The sequence below is a fragment of the Amblyraja radiata genome, chromosome 5 (assembly GCF_010909765.2).
Source record: "Amblyraja radiata isolate CabotCenter1 chromosome 5, sAmbRad1.1.pri, whole genome shotgun sequence".
In the NCBI taxonomy this organism is placed as follows: domain Eukaryota; kingdom Metazoa; phylum Chordata; class Chondrichthyes; order Rajiformes; family Rajidae; genus Amblyraja; species Amblyraja radiata.
The window spans coordinates 21,948,333-21,974,051 of record NC_045960.1 but is presented as its reverse complement, the minus strand read 5'-3'; the positions used below and the strand labels follow the sequence as shown (position 1 = coordinate 21,974,051).

Below are 25,719 nucleotides of genomic sequence, written 5' to 3'. Positions count from 1 at the left end.
GATATAGAACAAATGAAAGAAAGATATGCAAAAAAGTAACAATGACAAAGGGAACAGGCCATTGTTCGCTGTGGCCTTGCTGAGGCCATTTGCCATGCCTTTGCTTCCTTCCTGCCACTGGTTGCTCCTCAGAGTTACTCCAGCTTTTTGTGTTTATCCGATTTAAACTCGCATCTGCAATTCCTTCCTACACATTTTGTCTGCTCCACTGGGAAATCTCAAGTTATGCTGACTTTGAAGAAGTTCTCCTCTCTCCAACGAGAGTTGTGCAACATCCTCTCTCGCTGCTCCCCCTCTCTCATTCCTCTTGCTCTCTGACCACATTTTAAAAGCGGGAGAGAGGCGAAGGCACGGCAAATGGCCTCAGCAAGGCCACAGCCTGTTACCATTATCATCCTTACTTTTTTTGCATATCTTTCATTCATTTGTTCTATATCTCTCTATATTACCATCTATACTTCTCATTTCCCTTTCCCTTGACTCTCTGTCTGAAGAATTGTCTCAAACTGAAACGTCACCCATTCCTTTTCTCCAGAGATGCTGTCTGACCCGCTGAGTTACTCCAGCATTTTGTGTCTGTCTTCGGTTTAAACCAGTATCTGCAGTTACTTCCTACACACTTCACAGTTTCCAACTTGTTCCAGACTATCAAATATTCTCTTATCAAATATATATTAGATTTCACTATGTTCTAAACATAATAATAGGATTAATCCAGGTGACCAGCCTGGGTTTCAATTGTTTATATCAACAACATATTAAACAGAGAACATACCTCTGAAAATAATCTTCACAGGTTTGAAAGACCCTGTCATGAAATTCACTCATTGTTTGCACCAGCTGGTTTTTAACCTCCTCTGAGCAAACAATGAGAAAATCAGAAAGAAAATAGGTGGAGACTGCAACCAATGCCTCTCTAGGCCAATGACTGAACCAGTCCATTGTGCAACCTGAAATCAGGCCAGGAAACTTCAGGGCTCGAGATCGAAACTTTTCACCAACCTAATAACAAAACAAAGGAATAGTTGCATGAAATATATATATATTATATACTAAAGATCTCTAAATTATTTGCTGCCCTTTAATAATCCAAAAAAATAACAACGTAGATGTAGGATATCAGAAATAAATAGAAAATGGATTAATCAAATTAGCTTTTTGATTAAGACAATTAAAAGTAAGAAATAGGCCACTTACATTTCAAATATCTATCTATATATATTACTAAACCTCTCATCGTGTGTGTGTGTGTGTGTGTGTGTATCCGTCATGCCCTGAATTACACCAAAACGGTACATGATAGTGCTACAATATTTGGACCACCTTACTCACCATTGTCCTGTGGTGTGGTGTATCAAAGTGTCGTTCAGATTGATGTTATAATTTACAAGTTATTCACATTTTTAACTTTACAAAATCCCACTTTGAGAAAAATTTCTTCCATCTGCACTGGCAGTTAGCAGCTATGAAGTCACAATGGGATCTCATTTACATAAACTGCCCGTCAGCAGTGTTCTACTGGCAATTAGCAGCGTATGACATCACAATGGGATCTCATTTACATAAACTGCCTGTAGATGGTTTATGCATGCAACCTATAATGTAGCTACCTCATCACCACTAACCACGCCCCATCATATTAGTATAACTGTGATATCCTCCCTTTGTTTCCTCGCACTTGGTCCCGGTACGCCTGAAGGCTGGATGCAGTCAGTGCTGGGACGTGTGTGCCATGTGCTTTAATAAACACTTAGTAAAGGTTACAGTGTGTCAGGTATCACTCCTTTACATGGTGTCAGCTAGTTAAACGCGCGCCTTCCGTTTACCGGTTTTCTTTTTATTTGTCCCCCGAGTGCCCAGTGTTGGGTTTCCCCTGATATGGCATCCTCATGCCGTAAGCCATCTCCCCTTGTCTTTGATGCTGACATTGCGGAGCGATGGGCTACGTTTGTGATGGATTACACTCACTTTGTTAACATTGTGCACCGGAATGACCCAGCCGCGGTCAAAGCCTCACTCCTGCTTAACCTGGCCGGTCCCGACGCCATGAAGAGAGCTCAGGCTTTCGTCTACGATCCAGCGGTCCTGGATGACAACGACCAGCTCGTCGAGCCAGCTGAATCTGCCGATGACCCGGTATGTCTTTTGCGCAAGTTTGCAGAGATTTGCGACCTGCCCTCCAACCGCATATTGGAGCGGGCTAGGTTTTTCTCACGGAAGCAGCAGCCGGATGAACCTGTCGAGTGTTTCATCGCTGACCTGCGCCACCTTGCTCAGCGGTGCCGTTTTGAGACCATGCGAGACCAGCTCACCAGGGACATTCTCGTCACTGGCATGCTCGACCAGAAACTACGTGCCGATTTGCTGCAACGGCCTGACCTAACCCTGACTCAAGCAATGCATGCGTGCCGCATCGCCGAAGTGGTTAACCCTCCGCATGGGCAGAGGGGATCTGACAGTCGAGCCATAAATCTGACTGGCGTTGCAGGACAACGCCGTTTGCAGGACAACTTTCGCCCTCCACCGCGGCCCGTTCGTACATCTCGGGTCCCGTGCTCTCAGAAGTGTCCCAACTGGAATTATGTCCACCCCACGCAGTCAGTGCCCAGCTCTTGGAAAATCTTGCAATTTCTGTAAGAAAATGAACCACTTTGCAGCTGCCTGCAGGTCCCGTGGGAATGTGCCCTCAGTTCCCAGACAATTCCTAAACAACCTTCAGCAAGTTGATAGTGAGATGGATTCTCAGTCCTCTGTCGACACTGCCCCCGACTCTGAGCTCAGCTATTCCATGGGAGATGCAAGTATTTACACTCTCCTCCACAGCCGATCTCGCCTCCCCGATCCATCTGTGCTCATTACCGTGAACAATAAGTCCTTCTCTGCGAAGCTGGATACTGGAGCAAAAGTGAACGTAATGTCAACATCACTGTTTCACAAGATAAGAAATAATGAGCTGTTGACTGCAGATCGCTTTGTTTTGCGTGCCTATGGGGGAGAGGAGCTAACACCTGTGGGGAGGGCGACCTTCCATTGTGTGCTACAGAAATCATCCCGTGACCTGTCGTTCTTTATTCTGGATTGCGACTGTGTAACTCTACTGAGCAACCAGGCCTGCCAGGATCTTGGTCTGGTGTCCTTAGACCATACGGCCCACGAGGTGCAAGCAGTGATGGATCCACTATCCGAGTACCCGGACCTGTTCGACGACAAGTTGGGAAAGCTGCCGCTTGTGTATAAAATCGCAACAGATCCCTCCGTGGTGCCTGTGATCCGCCCACCTCACAGAGTGTCGTTCGCCATGAAGGGTAAGGTGGAGGCTATGCTGAAGGATATGGTTGTCATGGGAGTGCTGGAGGCTGTCAGCGATCCCACCGAATGGGTCTCCACCATGGTCGCCACAATGAAGAAAGGGAAGAATGAAATACGGGTATGCATCAACCCTAAGGACTTGAATCTGGCGATTAAACGGCCCCATTACCCTATGAGGACTGTTGAAGATGTTGCCGCCCAGGTCGGACAAGCCACGGTGTTTTCCGTCCTCGATGCCAGGAGTTCATTTTGGCAAATACCCCTGGACAAACGCTCCTCGGACTTGACCACATTCGGTACACCCTTCGGCAGGTTTAAATTTTTGCGGATGCCGTTCGGCATCAACTCCGCCAGTGAGGTATTCCAGCGTTCTATGGAACAATTGTTTGCAGGTCTGCCCTGCGCGATTATTGTGGACGACATTCTGGTCTATGGAAGGGATGTGGCTGAACATGACCGCCACCTCCGACAGATTCTGGACCGCGCACGGCAGATCAATCTAAAGCTGAACCAGTCAAAATGCAGGTTCCGGGTGCCTGAGGTCCCATATGTTGGCCACATTTTCACGGCCCACGGGTTAAAGCCCGACCCGCAAAAGACCAGCGCCATCTCCGAACTGCCTGCCCCGACTGATGTTACCAGTCTACAGTGCTTCCTGGGTATGGTCAACTACCTGGGCAAGTTTATCCCTGACCTCAGCGAGCTGAGCGCACCCCTGAGACAACTTACTAAAAAGGACATTGCTTGGTCCTGGTTTCCACACCACCAGCAGGCTTTCGACCTACTAAAGAAGAAGCTGATCAGCACACCTACTCTGAAGTTCTTTGATTTACTACGTCCGGTTGTGGTAACGTGCGACGCTTCTCGTTTTGGACTGGGTGCTGCTTGCCTGCAGCCCCATGATGATGGTTCGTTGCAGCCTATCTCCTATGCCTCTAGGACATATGACGGACACAGAGCAGCGCTATGCGCAGATAGAGAAGGAGCTGCTGGCGGTTGTGTTTGCCTGTTCTAAGTTTAAGGACTTCCTCTTTGGCACCAGGTTCACTGTAGAGACGGATCACCAACCCCTGGTGATGATCCTTAACAAGCCTATACACAGGGCTCCAGCCAGGCTACAGCGGATGATGCTGCAGCTACAGCGGTTTGACTTTAAAATCGTCTATAAGAGGGGCACCGAGATGCATGTGGCTGACGCGCTGTCTCGGGCCCCCCGGACCTCCTGCGACCAGCACCCCTTCGAGCAGGCAGACCTACAGGTACTGAACGTGAACTTCGTCCCTTCCAAGCAGCTCCAGTGCCTGGTTGAGCACACCGCTGACGACCCTGACCTACAACAGCTTGCTGCTGTCATCAAGCGTGGGTGGCCTATCAAACGGACTTCATTGCCTGCTGGCGTTCACCCTTTTTTTCTGGTCCGCGATGAGCTGGTGCTCTGGGACGGCATTATCATCAAGGGACACAAGGTGGTCGTCCCTGCCTCGCTGTACGGTTTGTACTTCAACGCTGCCCATATGGGGCATCCCGGTGCAGATGCCACCATCTCGCATGCCCAGGAACAATATTATTGGCCGGGCATGGCAAAGTACATCAAGGCCAGGGTGGCCCCCTGTCCGGATTGCAATTCTCTTGCCCCGCATCAGCAGCGACAGCCGCTTCTACAACAGCCTGCCCCTGACATGCCCTGGTCTTCGCTGGCTGCTTATATTTTCGAGTGGCGTGGAAAGCAGTACCTTGTGTTGGTCGACTCCTACTCAAATTGGTTCGAGGTGGACCTTCTCCCTGCCATCACCTCGAAGATGATGATCAGTAAGCTCCGACGTCATTTCGCCACGTTTGGTTACCCTGTTCGGTTGCAGACCGACAACGGCCGCCAGTTCACTAGTGCCGAATTTCAAGCTTTCGCTGCGAAGTGGAACTTCAATAATTTCACCAGCAGCCCGGAGTACCCGCAGAGCAATGGATTGGCTGAACGTGCGGTCCGCAGTGCAAAGCACCTGCTTGAACAATCCCGTCTCTCCAACGGTGATTTCTATCAGGGTCTGTTGAACCTTCGGAATATCTCCAGGGACAGTACAATGCGATCCCCTGCCCAACGCCTCATGTCCCGCGTTATTCGCCCTCCGATGCCGATCGCCCAGCAGTCCCTGATGCCCAAAGTCCTGCAGCTTGCTGCTGTCCAGCAACGGATTGCTCAGAAGCACGAAATCCAGAGCCGCTCGCACGACAAGTCCTGCCGCCCCCTATCCCCACTGCTGCCTGGCCAAGTCGTCCGTTTGCAGACGTCTACCGGCTTCTCCCGACTCGCTACCGTGGTCGGGGTCGACAGTTCGCCACGGTCCTACCTGGTGGATTTTGAGGGGACTATCTACCGGCGCAGCCGCCAGGACCTGTTGGCGGTCAACGAGCCCAAACCACCTCCTGCGGTTCCGCATGCTCCTCCATCGCATGTCGAGCCTTCCAACACTAACTTACCTTCTGCTCCCTGCATGCCCCGGTCGGTCCGCTTGCCTCGGTCTCCTCCCCCTGCTCTTCCAGGGTTCGCCTCTCTGGCCCTGTCGTCCCCTGTCAGGTCTTCACTCTCTCCGACTTCTGCTCATTCTACCCCTTCTGCTTCACCTGGTTCACCTGTGCCTCTCGGTTCCCCTTTCAAGCTTGGGTCTCCACCCACCTTCTCTCTCCCTCCTGTTCCTGTTCCTGTCCCTCCTCCTATTCTTTCGGGTGGGGAGGGTGAGGGTGCTGTGCGCACTCGCTCGGGTCGAATTGTCAAACCTCCGGCTCGATACGGAGACTTCGTATAGCTTTGCAGGTACTGTATAACCAACCTGCTATTGCCGTAACTTGTTTAATTTGTAAGGGGAAGGATGTAGATGGTTTATGCATGCAACCTATAATGTAGCTACCTCATCACCACTAACCACACCCCCATCATATTAGTATAACTGTGATATCCTCCTTATGTTTCCTCCCACTTGGTCCCGGTACGCCTGAAGGCTGGATGCAGTCAGTGCTGGGACGTGTGTGCCATGTGCTTTAATAAACACTTAGTAAAGGTTACAGTGTGTCAGGTATCACTCCTTTACACTGCCCGTCAAAAGTGTTCCACCCAGTGCAATGAGAGATTTGTTACATTGTTGTAAGGAGAGGGAGGGGGTGGGGGAGAGGAGGAGGAGAAATGTTATTTAAACATTGTGTTTAGTGGCGGAGTGGGATAGGGGAGAGGTAAGGAGTGGGGGAGCAGGGAGATAGAGGGAGAGGAGGGGGGTAGGGAGGGGAGAGGAGAGGGGTTATAGAGGGAGGCAGTGACTGAGGGTAGGGGAAAGGAGAGAGAGAGGTGAGGGGTGAAGAAAAGGGGAGAGAAGAGGGAGGGTGAAGAGAAGAGGAGGGAGTGTGGCGGATGAGAGGAAATGAGCCGCGCCTGCGCAGTTGGGGGCTATGGGTGAGTGGTGGAATATTGCGTTTGGGGACCAGCCCTCCCATGTGACAGGGACACAACGGGTTCCACTTGGTCTAGTATTATGTTACAATTCTACTTTTTCATCGAGCATTGTAGTTAAAAATAAATCTACAATGGATTTGTAAAGCATTTTTCATGAAAATACAATGGCAATTCAGAAATTCTTGCCATTAGAATAAATTGAACAGGTTCATGGCAATGCTTTAAATGCTGTCACATTTTAGGACATTTGCGAGGGGGGTAGAGGGGGTGGGGGGTAGAGGGGGAGGAGGGGTTAGAGGGGGAGGAGGGGTTAGAGGGGGAAGAGGGGATAGAGAGGGAGGGGGGGATAGAGAGGGAGGAGGATAGAGAGGGAGGGGGGGGATAGAGAGGGAGGGGGTGGGTCACGGTCCCATCCCAAGCTCTGGGCTTATAGTAAATATTATCTTCTATATTAAATGTATCTTATATAATCTGTATTTAAAATTAGTTTGTCAGTGGGGCCCGTTCTCAGGTCACAGGCCATTTGGTCACAGGTCATTTGCTCTTTCTCAATGTCACATTCTTGTGAAGTGTTGTAATGACATGGTTCAGGATTTATGACAGTTTATACGTCCAAGACAACAAGGCTGGCATAATAATGGATTCTGTATTAAGTTTGCTACGTTTAATTACACATATGTTCAGATAAGAGATGATACATTTGTGCAGGTTGTATCTTTTATTTTTATATATATGTATCTAAGAAAGTAACTTTGTTTTGATCTGAGAGAAGTGAGTGGTGTCTGCAGCTGTAACATTTCATTTGATCTGTAATGCTGTTGGTGAGGAGTCATAAAGAAGTCCAAGGATGAGTTTGGAATTCCAACCCCTGGAGACAGCAAGAGAGGGGGAGGGTGTGTGAGCTAGCCAAGAAGCAATTATCATTTATCAAGTGTGACATTTATACAACCCATGTGTGCTTGGAGATAGGAGGTGTGAGATTTGAATCAGCTTAAAAATCTTTGTAGTCTTTGCAAAGATAGAGCAAATTCATACTTCTAATGTTTATAAAACAAAGGTAATGTTAGTCTAAATATGTGATTTGTAATGAGACCATCTGGGAAATATATTGTGTTTTAATTAGGATTATAAACATTAGACCCCTGTATTTAGATCTGTAGATTAAGAGGTAACATTCTTCCCCGAGACGTACAGAGTTTAATGGGAATAATGTGTCTTGTTTATATAAATTGAGTGACCACTGTATCTCTTATATTTTGAGAAGTTAGTTCTGGGAATTGAGACCACTTTTCTTTGATTTCACTTTGTTAAACTGAAACGACTCTGAACAAAGAAGTCAAGAGAACATGGCTGGCGAGGGGCCACATGGGGATCCAGTGACTACATCAGTTGCAAATATGGAAATGTACTGAGAAGGAGGAGATAAGTGGGAGCAAGTGATTGGCTGATGATGAGGGAATGTCGGCAAATGATTGGATATGGAAATGTAACAAGGGTGGGGCATGCAGAGTTGAACATGGTATAAAAAGAAATGATCCTTTGTTTGTGACTCAGAGAACTCCACGTAGACTGATGACATGGGGTGATCCAGCTTTTATTTGCAAATAAAAGTTTAAACTTCTTGAAGAATTTTCCGCATTGCCTGAGGTAATTTTGAGTATTGGAAACCACGACAAGCTCGACTCTCACTCTAGCTCGAGCACCAGGCTTGGCTCCAGCCTGGGCCCGCGGCTCCACCCTCGCCACCAGGTGTCAGGCGCTGGCAGCCGCCAACACGCGAGTGCGCTGGAGTTTCCCTCCCTCCCGGAGTGTCCTGTCCAGCCTTGCAATTGTATTGTGAGATCACTTGGGAGCGCTGGAGTGCCTCTCCTTCCCGGAGTGTCCCGTCCTGCCTTGCGAGTCGATTGTGACGTCATTTGCGGGGTTTTTTTTGTTGAAAAAATAGATTTCTGGCTTTAAAAAAAAGTTTAAATGATTAAAAAGTGCAGAAATATAGGTGGGAATGTGACGGGAAGATGTTTATTACCTCAACGGGAAAAATGTGAGTAGAATGAGTGATAATGGGAAGGCTGTGGCCAAGCGTTTGAAATAAAATAGGAAAATAGAAATTGGCACACACACATACACACGGACAGCCACAAACAAGACGAAGAGTTTTTGTAGTAGTATAGATTGGTACGATTTTAATCAGTACAGCAGATATTCAGTTGGTTAATATTCATTAATTTTAATAACTGTTAATATTTAGGGGCTCCTAAATTATTCCCTCCAATTGTACATTATATTAGCTGCTCATATCTATTTACATCATTTGCTAAGGAACTTGCATGAACTTCTCATACCATTCTCTTGCCCACTGTAGGCCGATTACCAGAGGACATAGGTTCAAGGTGAAGGGGAAACGATTTAATAGGAATCAGAGGGGTAACTTTTAAACACAAAAGGTGGTGGGTGTATGGAACAAGCTGCCAGACGAGGTAGTTGAGGCTGAGACTATCCTAACGTTTAAGAAACAGTTAGATGGATAGGACATGTTTGGAGGGATATGGACCAAACACAGGCAGGTTGGACTAATGTAGCTGGGTCATGTTGGCTGTTGTGGGCAAGTTGGGCCAAAGAGCCTGTTTCCACTCTGTATCACTCTATGACTCCATGACTCTAAATACCACCTGGATAAAATATTTTGATCCCTTGTGGATTGTTATGTTGGCACAGGTTTTCCAACAGTAAAATTTGGGGTTATTTAAATGTATACATTTGTAATATATGTAAGATTCTGACCGGAGAGAAGCAGAGAACAACATGTAGATTTGTTCTGGCTCTTCGTATAAAATATTCATATAAATTGTCAAAAGTTGGTGGGATCCGAGGTGCTTCTTTTTTCATTGGTGCAATCAGCGATTGAGTAATCTCATCAAGTTCATCCCGAGCAAATAAGTTTGATACCTGTCAAAGGAAAACAATGCAGAAAATGTTGAAAACTTGCAATTTTGACTTCTTCAGTACGCTTATTGTCATTGGTAAATATTTTTGATTCTGAGTTCTGTCGTCAGCCATTCTATATGAAAATATTTTAAATAACAAATTTTCTGTATTCACGGTGGTTGAATCGACATTTAAACTCAGCGAATTTAAATTAATCAGATTTCCACTCATTTTATGTAGGTGTTGATCCAGCCACACACCCATCCATGCCTATGCAAACAAACAGATTAGTAGTTATTGGCCACTTCCTGTCTCCCCCAGACCCCTGTAAGCTTCCTCAACTTTGATTCTTATTTTCCTTCAGTAAGTTTAAGAGATTCAAGAGTGTTTGCCCCAGATATGAATCAGAACAATGAAAGTTTTATTTGCTGCAGCTTTATAGAAACATTGGACAAGAGGAAGAAAAAGACTGCAAAGGATAAATAAGCGTATTTGTGCTTGGAGACAAGTACTTTGTATGAGTACTTTGCATTTGTATTTATCAGGCAGGACATGGAGGACAGTGAGATCAGTGTGGAGAAAACTAATAAGACACCAAGGTTGCTGGAGTTGGGGACAGTCAGAAAAACTGTTAATGTATTGAATGGGATATAGATTAACTATGGAAATTGACACAGAAGTGGCAGATGCAGTTTAATCTGAACAAGTGTGAGGTGTTGCACTTTGGGAGGTCAAATTTAAGGGAAAGGTATACAGTTGATGGCAAGACCCTCAACAGCATTGATAAGCTGCTGCTATCAGGCAACAGAACCATCCTACCAACAACTAAAGAACAGTCCTGAGCTATTATCTACCTCAATGGGAGACCCGCAGACGATCTTTTATCAGAATTCACTGGACTTTATCTTGCACTAAACGTTATTCCCTTTATCATTTATCTGTACATTGTGGATGGCTCGATGTAATCATGTATTGTCTTTCCGCTGACTGGTTAGCATGGAACACAAGCTTTTCACTGTACCTTGGTACACTTGACAATAACCTAAACTAAGCAGTGGGAGTTGAGTGGGAAAGGAGGCATGTAGTATGCTTCCTTTCATTGGTCGGGGCATGGGGTTTATGAGCCAGGAAGTCGAGATGCAGTTCCATAAGACTGGTAAAGCAGCATTTGGAATATTGTGTAGAGTTTACATTGCTCAATTACAGGAAGTTTGGAGAGGTTGCAGAAGAAGTTTATTAGAATGCTGCCTAGTATTAGCTACTAGGGGATATGAGGAGTGGTAGGACAGAATTGGAATCTTTTCTCCAGTACTCAAGTTTATCAGGCGACCTAGTAGAAGTATACAAAATTATGAGGGGCATAGATAGTTAGAAATTGTGTGTTATTCTAGGTAAACAATTAGTTCAAAATACATAGATCAACCATTGTAGTGCACAGCCTGCAGTGGTTTGAGGCTTAAGTGGGGTGGTAGTTAGGTTCAAGAAACTAATAGTTGATGGAATAAAGCTGTTGAACCTGGTGGTAATGGTTCTCAGATTCCTGTCGCTGCTTCCCAATGGTAACAGCAAGAAGAGTGCATAGTCAGGATGATATCTGCTTTCTTAAGATAGTGTGCATCCTGTAGATCATTTTCATGGTGGGGAAGTCAATAGCCATGGTGGACCTGGCAAAATACACCATTTCTGCAGCTTTCTTCATCCTTGTTTAAATTATAGAATCAGGTTGTGATGCCAGCAGCCAATATGCTCTCCACCTGCAGATGGAGGTGTATTTGTTGCTATATGTCAAATCTCTTCAAACTTCTGAAGAAATAGTGTGTTGGTGAGCTTTCTTTGTGAATGCTCACCAGAGACTGCTTCGGAAGCTTGACTTCTATGGTATTCGTTCCCACACAAAACGATGGATTTCCAGTTTCCTGACAAAACGTCTTCAGCGTGTGTGTGTGTGAACGGAAAGTGCTCCAATTGACATCCAGTGTTGAGTGGTACACCCCAGGGCACAGTACTTGGCCCACACCTATTTTTGCTTTACATAAATGACATCCATGAAAAAGTCGCAAGTACGACCAGACTATTCGCTGATGATTGTTTGCTGTACCGTCCAATTAAGTCAACTGACGATGAAGATGCTCTCCAAAAGGATCTCGATACTATGGTCGAGTGGTCACAACAATGGGGCATGCAGTTCAAACCTTCCAAATGTGAAACCATGCGTGTCACCAGAAAGAGGAATCCAGGCATCACATCCTACAACATACTTGGTGTCACCCTTGAAGAATCCAAACAAACCAAGTATCTTGGCATCAAATTGCAGAATGATCTGCGTTGGAATGGTCAGACTCATCATGCAACAGTGAAAGCAACAGGTGTCCTAAACTTCCTGAGGCGCAACTTTCATCATTGTTCAGCTTCTGTCAAGGAGAAGCTGTATTTCACCCTCGTTGGACCTCATTTGGACTATGCAATTGCAGCTTGGGACCCATACACAGATAAAAACATTTCATCCATCGAACGTGTCCAAAGACAGGCCGCTCGATTTGTTACTAACACCTATGAGAGAGAAGCGATTGTCACCAAACTTCTGAATTCTCTGGGGTGGAACCCTCTCCAAGACAGACGTGAAGCTCACCATTTGACCTGTTTTTACAAAATGTTAAATGGTCAGCTAGACATAGATCACAAGACCTACACCAACCCCAAATCAATTAGGAGCAGACGAGGGCATTCGATCCAATTTGTGATCCCAGCTACAAAGACAGATGTGTACAGCAATTCGTTCTTCCCACGCACAATTAAAGCATGGAATAATCTCCACCAAACTATAGTTACCCAACCAGATGCAACTAAATTTAAAGTAGCACTTTCTTCCCAATAACCCTTTCTGGCTTAATCCCTCCCTTTACCACCTCCAGTTTAAATTCCAGTTGGAATATTTTGGAGGACCAAGTAACCAAGAACCAAGAATGCATAAAATAGCACACTCATAAGTAAGGAAGTGTAGAAGGCACCGAGTACCAAGAGTTTGGACATCGTGTTACGACTGAACATGATTTTGGTGAGATTGCACCAGATATGTTCTGTTTGTCATACTTTAGGAATTCGGCACCATTATATTCCATTTGCGAGATCTTTTGTCATTCATTTTCCTCTCAATATCCCTTTTAGGCTCCTTACGTTCTCTTCAGTTTACTTTTCTACCTGTCTTTTTGTCAGAAGCAAGAATAATTCACCTGCAACACACACCCACCATCTCCTAATCATCAAAGAAATGAGACAAACCATCAGGCAGATCAAGAACAAAAGGGGATAAAAGATGAAGAGGAAGATTTCAATGATCTTAGGTCAATGTTTACTTCCCACCCCAGAATTAACAAACAGCCAGATTTACATACCTGCCAACATTTGAAAATGAAAAATCTTACTCTGAGTGCGCGTATTGACGGAGTGCAAGCCTTAACTCCAGGCTTTTTTTACATTAGTTTTCCGATATTGCGATATATTCAGACGTGCCAAGTTTTGTCAGAGCATTTCAGTATTCTAGTACCTGAAAATCAGTATTTTGCTGAGGAAATCAGTATTTTTATGCGGTGCCATGTTGCTGAACTTTTTTATGTGCGGTCATACCCATGGAAGATTACAAGAATGCATAACTTGTTTATTGTGCATTTGTAATACGGTTTATTGTGTATTATGTCATAGCTGCTTTCTTGCATTTGTCCAGAAGTTTATCATTGAAAGTCATTTGGTAGCAATGTTTCCCCATGGCCTGGGGAAACATTAAGGGGCTGGATGGAAGGAAGGAATCTCTCTTTCTCTCTCTCTCTCTCCCTCTCCCCCTCTCTCTCTCTCTCTCCCCCCCTCACACTCTCTCCTCTCCCCCCTCTAACCCTCCCTTCTCTATCACCCCTCCCCCTCCCTCAGTTTCTCACCCTCCCCCCCTCTCTCTCTCTCTCTCTCTTCCCTCCTCTCTCCCCCTCTCCCTCTGTCCCCTCCCTCTCCCTCCATCTCTCCCTCTCTCCATCTCTCTCTCCCCCCTCTCTCTCTCCCTCTCTCATTCCCCCTCTCCCTCCATCTCTCTCCTTCTCTCCCTTCCCTCCCCACCCCCTCCCCTTCTCTCCCTCCCTCCCTACCCCTCTCTCTCCCCCCTCGCCCCCTCTCTCTCTCCCTCCCTCTCTCCCTCCCCTTTCTCTCTCCCACTCCTCTCCCCCGTCTCCCTTATCCCCCTCCCTCCCACCCTCGCTCCCCCCTTCTCTCCCTTCCCCTCTTCCTACCCCCTCTCCCTCCCTCCTTCTCTCCCTCCCCATCCTCCCTCTCCCCCCTATCCCTTACCTCCCTTCCTCCCACTCCCACCCTTCTCTCCCTCTCCCTCTCTCCCTACCCCCTCTCCCTCCCTCCCTTCTCCCTCCCTCCCTACCCCCTCTCTCCCTACCCCCTCTCTCCCTACCCCCTCTCTCCCTACCCCCTCTTGATTGGCCACAACGTCCCTCAGAGACAGCGTCTGATTGGCCGCCGAGTGACCAGTGCATTATGTGATTGGACACAAAGCCCTTGGTGACAGCGGCTGATTGGACGGGAATTTTATGGGAAGCTGGTCGGTGATTGGCCGTTTTTTCCCCCTCATTTCAAAATCGTACTGTTCTGATTGTTCACACTTTAACTTAAAAATCGGAACAAATACGATAGAATCGGACTAGTTGGCAGGTATGGGTTTGTAATCTGCACGTAACCTGCTAATGATTACATTAATTAACTGACTATATATTTTAAGGAAATAAAGTGTTTTCATTTTCAAGCGTGCAATTAATAAAATATTATAAATAATAAAATATGAATATTTGAATCAGCCCACTGGATAAAAGAATAAAAATAATTATGAAAGCTGCAGGATATAGAAGGAGATTATACCAAATACTTAAGGAGTTGACTGACAACAAATAGCTGAAAGATACAGAAGATAGATATGGAAGAAGCATGAAGAAGGGATTATGTACATGTTTTAAGAAGGTACCTCTCCAGAAGAAAGAACATTGTTGAGATACTCAAGAAAAGACTCTTCCTTGATGTCATTATCGGTGAATATGAAAGTGATGCCCTTCCCGTCTGCTCCAGCTATTCTGTACAGTATCTTCAAGTCATCCATCAGGTTGCCAGCATTATATGCTCTAAATAAAAATCAGGTAAAAGACACACATTGTAACAGAACAATATGTGTAGATTGGCTACTTCATACTAGCTAATTATAGTGCTTGTTAGTAGTAGCTCCGCTTAGTAAGTGCTTTATAGTATCAAGAACCCGCTCACGCTGGTTAGTAGCAGTAGCAGCTCGCAGCTGTAACGTATGCAGATCATGCTGTAAGTGATTTAATAAACATGTGTTGTATCTTAATGAGTATTCGAGTCGAATCATTACATGGTCAGACAGCGAGTCCTGCCAACTCCGTTCATGTAGCAATGTTACAAAATTTTGAGATTTAAAAAATCAAGTCTTTAATTTATCCCATCAGATAAAGCATAAAAAGAAGTTTAATTTGACACCTAATTCACTTTCATATCTTCAGTATTAAAAAAGATATGGCCATTTTCATACTCGGAAATTGGCATCTTGTTCCCTATTGCTTTTTCATTGACTTAACACAAAAGCTGTGATCGAAAACATTTAAAAGCCGATAACTTTCTTAAAATTTAAGAGAACTGAAAGAAATTTTCAGTTATTATAGATTGAAGCATTCTGAAACAAATATGAAACAATCTTACTTGACTTGAAATTAAAGCATATAATTAGTTAGTTACCAAATTGTAGCTAATTACAAAATTCAATTACTAGATCTAAACATCTATCCATTTCTTAAGAATAGATTAACATTTTTAAATAGCCTAAGTGTCCAAATAACATTCACACAAGAATTCAGAATATAACATAATTTTTAAATCTCATTGTCATGGGTTTATAGGCCAAATGGAAGGAATTTAATATTTAATACCTGTAAATTAATGGCCATTTAAATCAGCTTGCCTGTGGGATTTTCTGGAACGGGATCATTTAGAACGTTGAGGTTGCCGTGTTTTTAGTCCCCATATCTGCAGCAAAAACATTGCCGGTTCTTTGCGGGGAAAAATCACCGTTTCGCAACTTAAAATGTGAATTAAATACATCTTAAGAAACACTTTTATACATAAAAAGAAACTACTTTCTTTTACCTGGTCCTCCATAAAATCCATCCCTGTTGTCGGCATTGACGGCTTCAGAAGGTGATTTTAAAATCATTCCAGCGATTAACTTGTCGGGTGAATTTTTTTTAAAAAACACACAGAACGGCCGTAGGAACGATTCTTTAGCAAAAACTTGCACTCCAACAAATATAATTCAGGACCAGGTCGGGAAAAAAACCCGTTTTAACCCCGCCCCCCCCCTCAAATCGCGCACACGGCCAGTGGCAGAATTACAGCGCCGCTGAAGGTAAGTTTTGTAACATACCTAGTTCATGTTTATCAGGTTTTATTTTATTTTGATCATTTTGTGTCCTTATTATCTGCATTATGGCAAATTCGTGTCATCGTCCAAGCCCTCTGACCTTTGATTCAGACATTGCTGAACGCTGGAGTCTTTTCGAACGTGACTACACTCATTATGCTCGCATCGTTCATTGTAATGACCCCCCTGATGTGTGTACATCTGTTTTGCTTAACCTGGCGGGACCTGAGGCAATGAAGCGTGCCGACAACTTCATTTTTAGGCCTGCTGTTTTGGATGACAACGGTCAGGTCCGAGTAACTGCTGAAACAATTGACGACCCAGTGGTTTTGCTCAGAAAATTCAGAGAGCTGTGTGATTTGCCTCCAAACTATATTATTGAAAGAACCAAGTTCTATGCTATTTTACAGCAGGTCAATGAACCTATTAAACGATTTATCAGCTACATGAAGCACATGGCTGCACGCTGTTGATTTCGTGATTTACGCGATGAACTCACCCGTGACAAATTGTTTGGTGGAATGCTTGATAGCAAACTGAGAGGTGAGCTTCTTCGAAACACTGAATTAACCCTTAAACAAGCGGAACATGCCTGTCGTATTTCCGAGATAACGTCTTCCCACACTGATTCTGTGCCTTTCAGTCCCCGCTCGCAGGATAGCGTTATCTTACAGACTTCTCCTCTCGCAACCCCCGCACCGGGTCTGCTGCTCATTGTCAAAATTGTAATTATTTCCATGCTAAGGGTCGACAGTTCTGTGTTGCCTACGGGAAAGCTTGCAATTTCTGTAAGAAGTTAAACCATTTTGCTCGATGCTGCCATTCCCGTGTAACTCCTGCAGCCTCAAGGACGAGCCTGCACCTGCACCTGCTTCAACATGAGCTCACTGATAATGACTTCCAAGAGCCTGAGTTATCATCCCCCGCTCTGCTCTCAGACAGTGCAGATACCAATTCTGCCATCCACTCCCTCCTCCCTTCATCTAATGAGCGACTTGATCCTGAAGTAACCATCTCTTCTCGCCAAGGTGGACACTGGCACAAAATGCAACGTCATCTCCTTAAGGGAGTTTAAAAACAATTTGTAATGCTGAACGTATAGATAAGGCCTCCGCAACGCTTCGGGCTTGCGGGGGAGAAGTCCTGCACCCACTTGGAAAAGCTGATTTAAAGTGCACTGTAGATGAACAGACCCATACCTTGCAGTTTTATATTGTTAAGGCAGATTCAGAGACTTTGCTCGGTATCAATGCATGCCACGATCTAGGCCTGGTTTACTTTGGACGCGCTATCCACAAACTCTGCCTCACTGATGAGCCCACTGGGGGGGGGGGGGGGGGGGGGGGGGGCATGGGCACAGTCCCTTGTGGTCTCTGGGCAGGAAGAGGTTCTGGCATCTCAGGCTTGCCCCAGCCACATAGTCTTAAGTAGAGGGACTTATTGCATGGGGCTTCTTTCCCAGCAGTCAATGCGGTACTGGTGGCCTCAGACTTCCTCAAAACAACACCAGGTGAATACAACTAAGATGTAGGCCTTTTGTCTGTCCCTCTGGCTCACATGCCTGGGTTTTATAGGGAATAGGATGACAAGGTTCAATAGCAGCTAATTGGACTCAGCTGTTCTCAACGATGCTGTGGATTGGCCTATCCAGGACTGTCAGCCAGTTAAAGGATTCAGGGCAAGAAAGTTACCTAAGTTAGGGCTGTATATGTATGGGTCTCTATTGGAGAAGGTAAAGGTTTTTAAGTTTTTGGGTGTTTGGTTTGAAGAGCGTATGACTTGGGCTGTGCATGTAGGTAAAATTGTGTTGAAGTGTGGAAAAGTTCTGAATGTTATGAGAAGTCTGGTTGGGTGTGAGTGGGGGGCCAACAGGGAGACAATGCTGCTAATTTATCAGGCCATGATCAGATCTTCTCTTGACTATGGGTGTTTTGTGTATGGGTCTGCGTCTAAAAGTGTTCTGGCTAGGCTAGATGTGTTGCAGGCAAAGGCTTTGAGGCTTTGCTGTGGAGCCTTCAGGACTTCCCCAGTCCCTGCCCTGATTGTTGAAATGGGAGAAATGCCCTTATGGTTAAGGCGCATTAAGCTAGGGTTACATTACTGGGCTAAACTTTGTGGGTGTAATGATACCTTCCCAGCAAGGTGTTTGTTGCAAGAGGTTGATGATGGTAACAAATATAACACATTTTTTGTCATTATAAATCAGTGGGCTAAGAAGCTGGGTTTGGAACAAGGGGGTATTATAGAGCATACAATATGGCTACCTGTGCCCTATTGGGTTCTTCCTGAACTGTTTATTGAGCTTGCTTTTCTTCAGGAAAAAGATAAGCGCGAGGTGACTCCAAGAATAGTGGAATATCTTAATTCAATCAGTGAGAGCACTTTGATTGTTTTTACAGATGGATCTAAAGATCCAGTTAGTGGGAGAGCTGGGTTTGGAGTGTATGTGGAGCAGCTTGGGTTGAAGATTGGCCGGCGCATTTCTGATGGAAGCTCTGTTCTCACGACTGAATTAATGGCAATTCAATGGGCTCTATGGTGGATTGAGGAAGCCAGTTTTAGTGAAGTCATTATCTGTTCTGATTCTGCAGCTGCTCTTGAAACTTTAAGAGTAGGGAAATCTAAAGTTCGTCCTGACATTCTAAATGAAATCACGAGTGTGTTTTCTAGAATTGGGTTTGCGTGTAACATCACTTTTTGCTGGGTTCCCGGGCATGCTGGGGTGAGGGGGAATGAGCAGGTGGACCTCATAGCAAAGGAGAGTTTAAGAAGAGAAATAGATATCCATGTATTATTGGGGAGAGTGGAACTGAGAGAAATAATTAAAGAGGGCTTAACAAAAGAATGGCAGAGAGGATGGGAAATGGAAGTCAGGGGTAGACACTACTTTTCTATACAATCTGAAGTTAGGAAAATAAGTTTCTGTACATCTCTGTCCCGTAGGGACTCAGTTAAACTGTGTAGATTGAGGTTGGGACACTGTGGGTTAAATTACTATTTGTGCATTGTAGGGAAACATGTTTCTGGCGTGTGAATGTGGGAGTAATGAGACAGTTAAGCATGTTTTCCTAGAATGTAAAAAGTACAGGGTAGAAAGAGAAGTATTGTTTGTTAGACTGACAGGACTTGGAGTTGAGGCTTTTTCTGTTTCATCTTTGTTTGGACACAGTGAGAAACATCAACTGATATCCAGGGCTGTTCTTCAATTCCTGCAAGTTACAGGACTGTATGTAAGGATTTAGTTCAAACTTTGACCTGTGGAGGGCAGTAATACGCTTAGCAGCGTCTACACTGCCGGAATCATACAAGAAGAAGAAGCAGGATTCAGGGCAACAACCAAGGCAGAGGGTGCTGTCACAAGGGATCCACCTGCCTTGCTTGTCCTTCACTCTAACAGGAACAAACATTCTACAAATTCTCATCATCACATTTTTAAGAGCCTCCCATTTTCTAGACATCCTTTTGCCTGCAAACAACTCTGGCAATTTCCTGCTTAATAACATCAATGTTGGTATTGCCCCAGTTTTAGAACTTTAACTTGTGGACCAGCTCTGTCCTTTTCCACATTTAAATACTAATAGAACTGTGGTAGCTGGACCCAAAGTGCTTGCCCACTGACACCTCAATCAGTTGCCCTGCCCTATTTACTAAGAGTTGATCAAGCGTTGTCCTTTTCCTTGCAGGGTCCTTTATATATGGTGTTAGGAAACTTTCCTGAACACACTTGACAAATTCCAAGCCCTTAGTCAGTCCCAATTTGCAGTCCCAATCTATATTGAGAAATTTGAAATCCCTTACCATGACAATCCTATACATTGTCATAAATGAAAATGAATTGGGTTTGCCAAAATACAACTTGGTAAGTAATCTAGTCTGTGTTTTGTTTTCTACTCTGTGTATTCCCATGATCAGTAGGTTGGTGTCTTCAGTGTGGAAAAGGAAGGATCTTTGTGCTATTTCCCCATTGTTGGCAGTTTGCTCCCTGATGACATCCGTTACAAGATAGGGTGGGCAGAGTGGAGTAGGGGTGCGTGGTGTGGTGGAGGATGTATTCCTAAGTTTTGTGACATTGCCTGCCATATGGTCTATCAAGAATATTCATGCTATCCAATGTATGATAACCTCCAAAATAAAATGAGTGTAAATTATTTACTAACCTTGTTAAAGTGATCTGAAAAATTTTATAACCAGCAATGAAAGATGCCAATTTTGTAAGGCATTGTTTTCCAGAACCACCAACTCCAACCAGCAATGCATTTCCACAATTGGTTCGGATTATACGAGACACCTGCAAAATAATGTTTTCTTGCTGTCAGTGGTATGATTATTTTTTACCAATGAACCATATGATTCTATGAAAGTTAAATCGTGTTCATCAAATTTGCTAGAGCTCTTTGAGGATGTAACAAACAAAGTAAATAGATGATGATGTGTGTTTTACTTTTCAGAAGGTATTCTTTGCCAATGAATATACTAAATTAGTAGCACAAATTTTAGTTTCCTTTCAGTGTTAATATAAATATATAATTCTAATTGAAGTATATTCAATTAAAGCAAATCCACTTATGATCATAATTGGTGACACAGTGGTGCAGACTGACTATGGGTGCTTTCTGTACAGAGTTCATATGTTCTCCCTCGTGGCTATGTGAGTTTTCTCCGGGTCCTCTGGTTTCCTCGCACATTCCAAAGATGTGTTTGTAGGCTAATTGGCTTCTGTAAATTGTCCCTAGTGAGTAGGGTAGAACAAGTGTATGCATGATTGTTGGTCGGCATGGACTTGGTGGGCTGAAGGGCCTGTTTCCATGCTGTTCCTCAAAACTAAACTAAACCAAATTGATCATACTGATCAAGCAAACAATTAAACCAAAGACAAAAGTAAACTGACCAAGGGCAAACCCATTAGATAGGCATGCAAAATCACACACAAATAAACTGAGTAAAATATTCTTACTTTCGTCACTAAGCCACAATTACAACAGAATTCTTGCTCTAGCAATGAATGAAAATGCCACCTTTGGTTACCTCAAATGATACAAATGACAAAGACGAGTTAAGAATATAATAAAATAAGAGCAGGTATAGGCCACTTGAAACTTCAAGCCTGCCCCACCATTCAATATGATTATAGAAACATAGAAACATAGAAAATAGGTGCAGGAGTAGGCCATTCGGCCCTTCGAGCCTGCACCACCATTCAATATGATCATGGCTGATCATCCAAATCAATATCCCATACCTGCCTTCTCTCCATACCCCCTGATCCCTTTAGCCACAAGGGCCACATCTAACGCCTTCTTAAATCTAGCCAATGAACTGGCCTCAACTACCTTCTGTGGCAGAGAATTCCACAGATTCACCACTCTCTGTGTAAAAAATGATTTTCTCATCTCGGTTCTAAAAGACTTCCCTCTTATCCTTAAACTGTGTCCCCTTGTTCTGGACTTCGGGAACAATCTTCCTGCATCTAGCCTGTCCAACCCCTTAAGAATTTTGTAAGTTTCTATAAGATCCCCCCTCAATCTTCTAAATTCTAGCGTGTACAAGCTGAGTCTATCCAGTCTTTCTTCATATGAAAGTCCTGCCATCCCAGGAATCAGTCTGGTGAACCTTCTCTGTAATCCCTCTATGGCAAGAATGTCTTTCCTCAGATTAGGAGACCAAAACTGTACTCCAGGTGTAGTCTCACCAAGACCCTGTACAACTGCAGTAGAACCTCCCTGCTCTTATACTCAAATCCTTTTGCTATGAATCTGTGCCATTGTGATCTGTCCCAGTTCTCTATACCAGCTCCTAATTTTTCAAAAGTTCATTCTCTTACACCCAATAATCTAGCCTCTACAAATCTATTAGATGGAGAATGTGAAAGATGTGAAAGAATGTGAAAAATTCATCATTCTTTGTAAGAAGTCGTTCCTTCACAAGTAAATAATGAATCTTTTTCAGATAGCCTCAAATGCCAGTATATTCTTAAATGATGATCAACGCTGTGTACTCTGTATAGTTGTAACATTACTTCCATATTTCTGAACCTCAGCCCTCATGCCACTTCATAAACATTCCTGCACCTGCCTTCCAACTTTTGCAATTGGTGTACAAGAATCTTTAGATCCCTCTGTCCTTTGTTCATCTGCAATTTTTTTCTATTCAGCTTATAAACTGCCTTAATATTCTTTATGATGTGCATGAATTTATACTTCCCCATATTAAACTTAATTAGCAAAGTTTTTCCCCACTCCTTCAACTTATCCTTATTCTCAGAGTTACATGACTTGCCACCTGTTTTTGTGTATTTGGCAAACTCGGTTACTCTTGTATTCTCTCTGCTCTGGATATTGTAAATTGTAAGTAATTGCAGGGCAAAAACAAAAACTGATCCCTGGCACGCTCCATTAGTTTTATCCTTCCACTGTGTTCTATGTGATTATTATGCAAACACACTTCAGCAAAATCTAAGTGATTGTATCTTATGCACCAATCTTTCATTTGCACCTTGTGAAATATCTTCTGAAAGGTTAAATACACAACATAAGCTATTGACTCTGTTTCTCACATCCACAAAGAGCTGTTGCAAATTTGTTGAACATGATTTAACTTTCATAGAATCATATGGTACAAGAACTAGCCTATGCAGTCCACGTAATGCTGACCATGCCTATTTGTTTGGGTCAAAGACCCGTCATTTATTTATTTGCCTCTGTACTCCACAATTTGAGATTTGTAATAGAAAAAATCACGTGGTAAAAGTACACATTGTCAGATTTTAATAAAGGCTATTTTTATACATTTTGGTTTCACCATGTAGAAATTACAGCAGTGTTTATACATAATCCACCCATTTCAGGGCACCATAATGTTTGGGACACAACAATGTCATGTAAAATGAAAGTAGTCATGTTTAGTGTTTTGTTGCATATCCTTTGCATACAATGACTGCTTAAAGTCTGCGATTCATGGACATCAACAGTTCTCTGGTGATGCTCTGCCAGGCCTGTATTGCAGCCATCTTTAGCTTATGCTTGTTTTGGGGGCTAGTCCCCTTCAGTTTTCTCTTCAGCATATAAAAGGCATGCTCAATTGAGTTCAGATCGGGTGATTGACTTGGTCACTCAACAATTGACCATTTACTAGCTTTGAAAAACTCCTTTGGGTTGCTTTAGCAGATCTTTGTCTTGCTGTAGAATGAACCACCGGCCAATGAGTCTTTAGACATTTGTTTGAACTTGAGCAGATAGGATGCGTCTATACACTTCAGAATTCATTATGCTACTACCATCAGCAGTTGTATCATTAATGAAGATAAGTGAGCCAGTACCTTCAGCAGCCATTTACTGCCATTTGGAAGCGAATGGGCTATTTAGCAGCCATACATGCCCAAGCCATAACACCTCCACCACCGTGTTTCACAGATGAGGTGGTATGCTTTGGATCTTGGGCAGTTCCTTCTCTCCCCCATAATTTGCTCTTGCCATCACTCTGATATGTTAATCTTTATCTCATCTGTCCACAAAACCTTTTTCCAAAACTGTGGTTGCTCTTTAAGTACTTCTTGGCAAACTGTAACTCGGCCATCCTATTTTTGCGGCTAACCAGTGGTTTGCATCTTGCAGTGTAGCCTCTGTATTTCTGTTCATGAGGTCTTCTGCAGACAGTGGTCATTGACAAATCCATACCTCTAGTAAGCTCACCAGTGCTCTCTTTCTTCTTAATGATGTTTCAAACAGTTGATTTTGGTAAGCCTAAGGTTTGGCTGATGTCTCTAACAGTTTTATGCTTGTTTCCAGGTCTCATAAGGGCTTATTTGACTTTCACTGCATAACTTTGGTCCTTATGTTGATAAATAGCAATAAAAGTTTCCAAAGGTGATGGAAAGACTGGAGGACAGACTAGGTGCTGAGAGCTCTCTTATACCGGCATTAATGAGGCAATTAAACACACCTGAGCAATTTCAAATGCCTGTGAAGCCACGTGTGTCACAAACATTATGGTGCCCTGAAATGGGGGTATAAACACAGCTGTAATTTCTACATGGTGAAACCAAAATGTAAAAAAATACCCTTTAATAAAATTTGACAATGTGCACTTTACCACGTGATTTTTTTCTATTACAAATCTCAAATTGTGGAGTACAGAGGCAAATAAATAAATGATAGGTCTTTGTCCCAAACATTATGGAGGGCACTTTTTGCAGCTGATCTATTTCCCGCTGCATCTTTTGACAGCATTCCTCACTGTTCAAACTCTGCCAATTTTGGTGTTGTTAGTGAACTTACGGACCAAGGCATCTACAGTTACATCTAGATCATTTTTATATATATCATAAGTAGCGGAGGTCCCAGCAGAACTATGCTGGCCACAGACCTCCTGCCAGAATATCTATCTTCGACCACAACCCTCTGTTTTCTATGAATAAGTCAGTTCTGAATCCACACAACCAAGTCATCGTGAATCCCGTACATCTTAATCTTCTGGATCAGCCTATCTAATCAAAAGCCTTACAAAAATCCACATGTATAACATCCACCACCCTAACATCATCAATCTCCTTTGTCACCACCTCAAAAAACATAATCAAGTTATTAAGACGGGACTTGCCGCATACAAAGCCTTGCTGGTTATACCTAAATAGCCAATTCTCTTCCAAATGGCAGTAATCCTGCCTCTAAAAATTATCTCCAATAGTTACCCTCCCACGTGAGGATCACTGTCCTATAGTTCCATGGATTCTTTTAATCAAAACAGTAGCCACTCTCCAGTCCTCCGGGCCCTCGCCTGTAGCTTGAGAAGAAACAAAGATCCTCATCATGGCCTCTGCAATCTCCTCTCATGCCTCCCTCAATAGTCTGGGATAGATTCCATCAGGCCCCGGAGACAGCAACCTTAATGCTCTTCAAGAGCATCAGCACCACCTCCTTCTCTATCTCAAACTGCCCAAGAATATTTGTATTCTCCATACTGATCTCAATGTCCCCCAACTCTTCCTCCTCGTGAATACGGATGCAAAAGCACTCATTCAGTATCTCATCTACATCTTCTGACTCCAGGCATAGATTCCCTCATTTATCCTTGAGCGGTCCTACATTCTCCTTGGTCACCCTCTTATTTTTAATGTACGTATAAAAAGACGGGATTTTCCTTTATCCAACTTGTCAATGATATTTCATTGCCCCTTTTAGCCCTTCTTGAATTCCTTCCTTTATATTCATCATAATCCACGTCTGATACCACCTTCTTAAATCTGACATATGCTTCCTTTTTCTGCCTGATCAAGTTCCCTTAACTTGCCATCCTTATCCCTCCTCCTCACTGGAATATGCTGATCCTGCACTTTGATTAGCTGGCCTTTAAATGATTCCCACATGTCATCTGTGGTCTTACCCAGGAACAACTGCTCGCCTTCTATACTCCTTAGTGGAAGTGGCGGCGCTGCCCTAGCAGCTGATGCTAGCCTGCAGTCTGTTTGTCTGTTCTTTTTTTTGTTTTTCTTTTTGTCCTGTTTTAGTTAATTTTAGTTTATTTAGGTTATGTATGTGTGGGGGGGTGGGGTGGGAGAAACATGTTTTTGGTCTCTTCC

General features: G+C 43.8%; 1 protein-coding gene across 1 annotated transcript in view; it reads right to left on the bottom strand.

The window, feature by feature from the left end:
• Positions 1-25,719, bottom strand: part of LOC116973727 (dynein heavy chain 8, axonemal-like) — a 622,328-nt gene that overhangs the window by 142,980 nt on the left and 453,629 nt on the right. Inside the window, 4 exon segments of the mRNA XM_033022036.1 lie at positions 776-1,002; positions 9,530-9,694; positions 14,682-14,835; positions 20,303-20,433. Coding sequence (XP_032877927.1) covers positions 776-1,002; positions 9,530-9,694; positions 14,682-14,835; positions 20,303-20,433 — 677 coding nt within the window.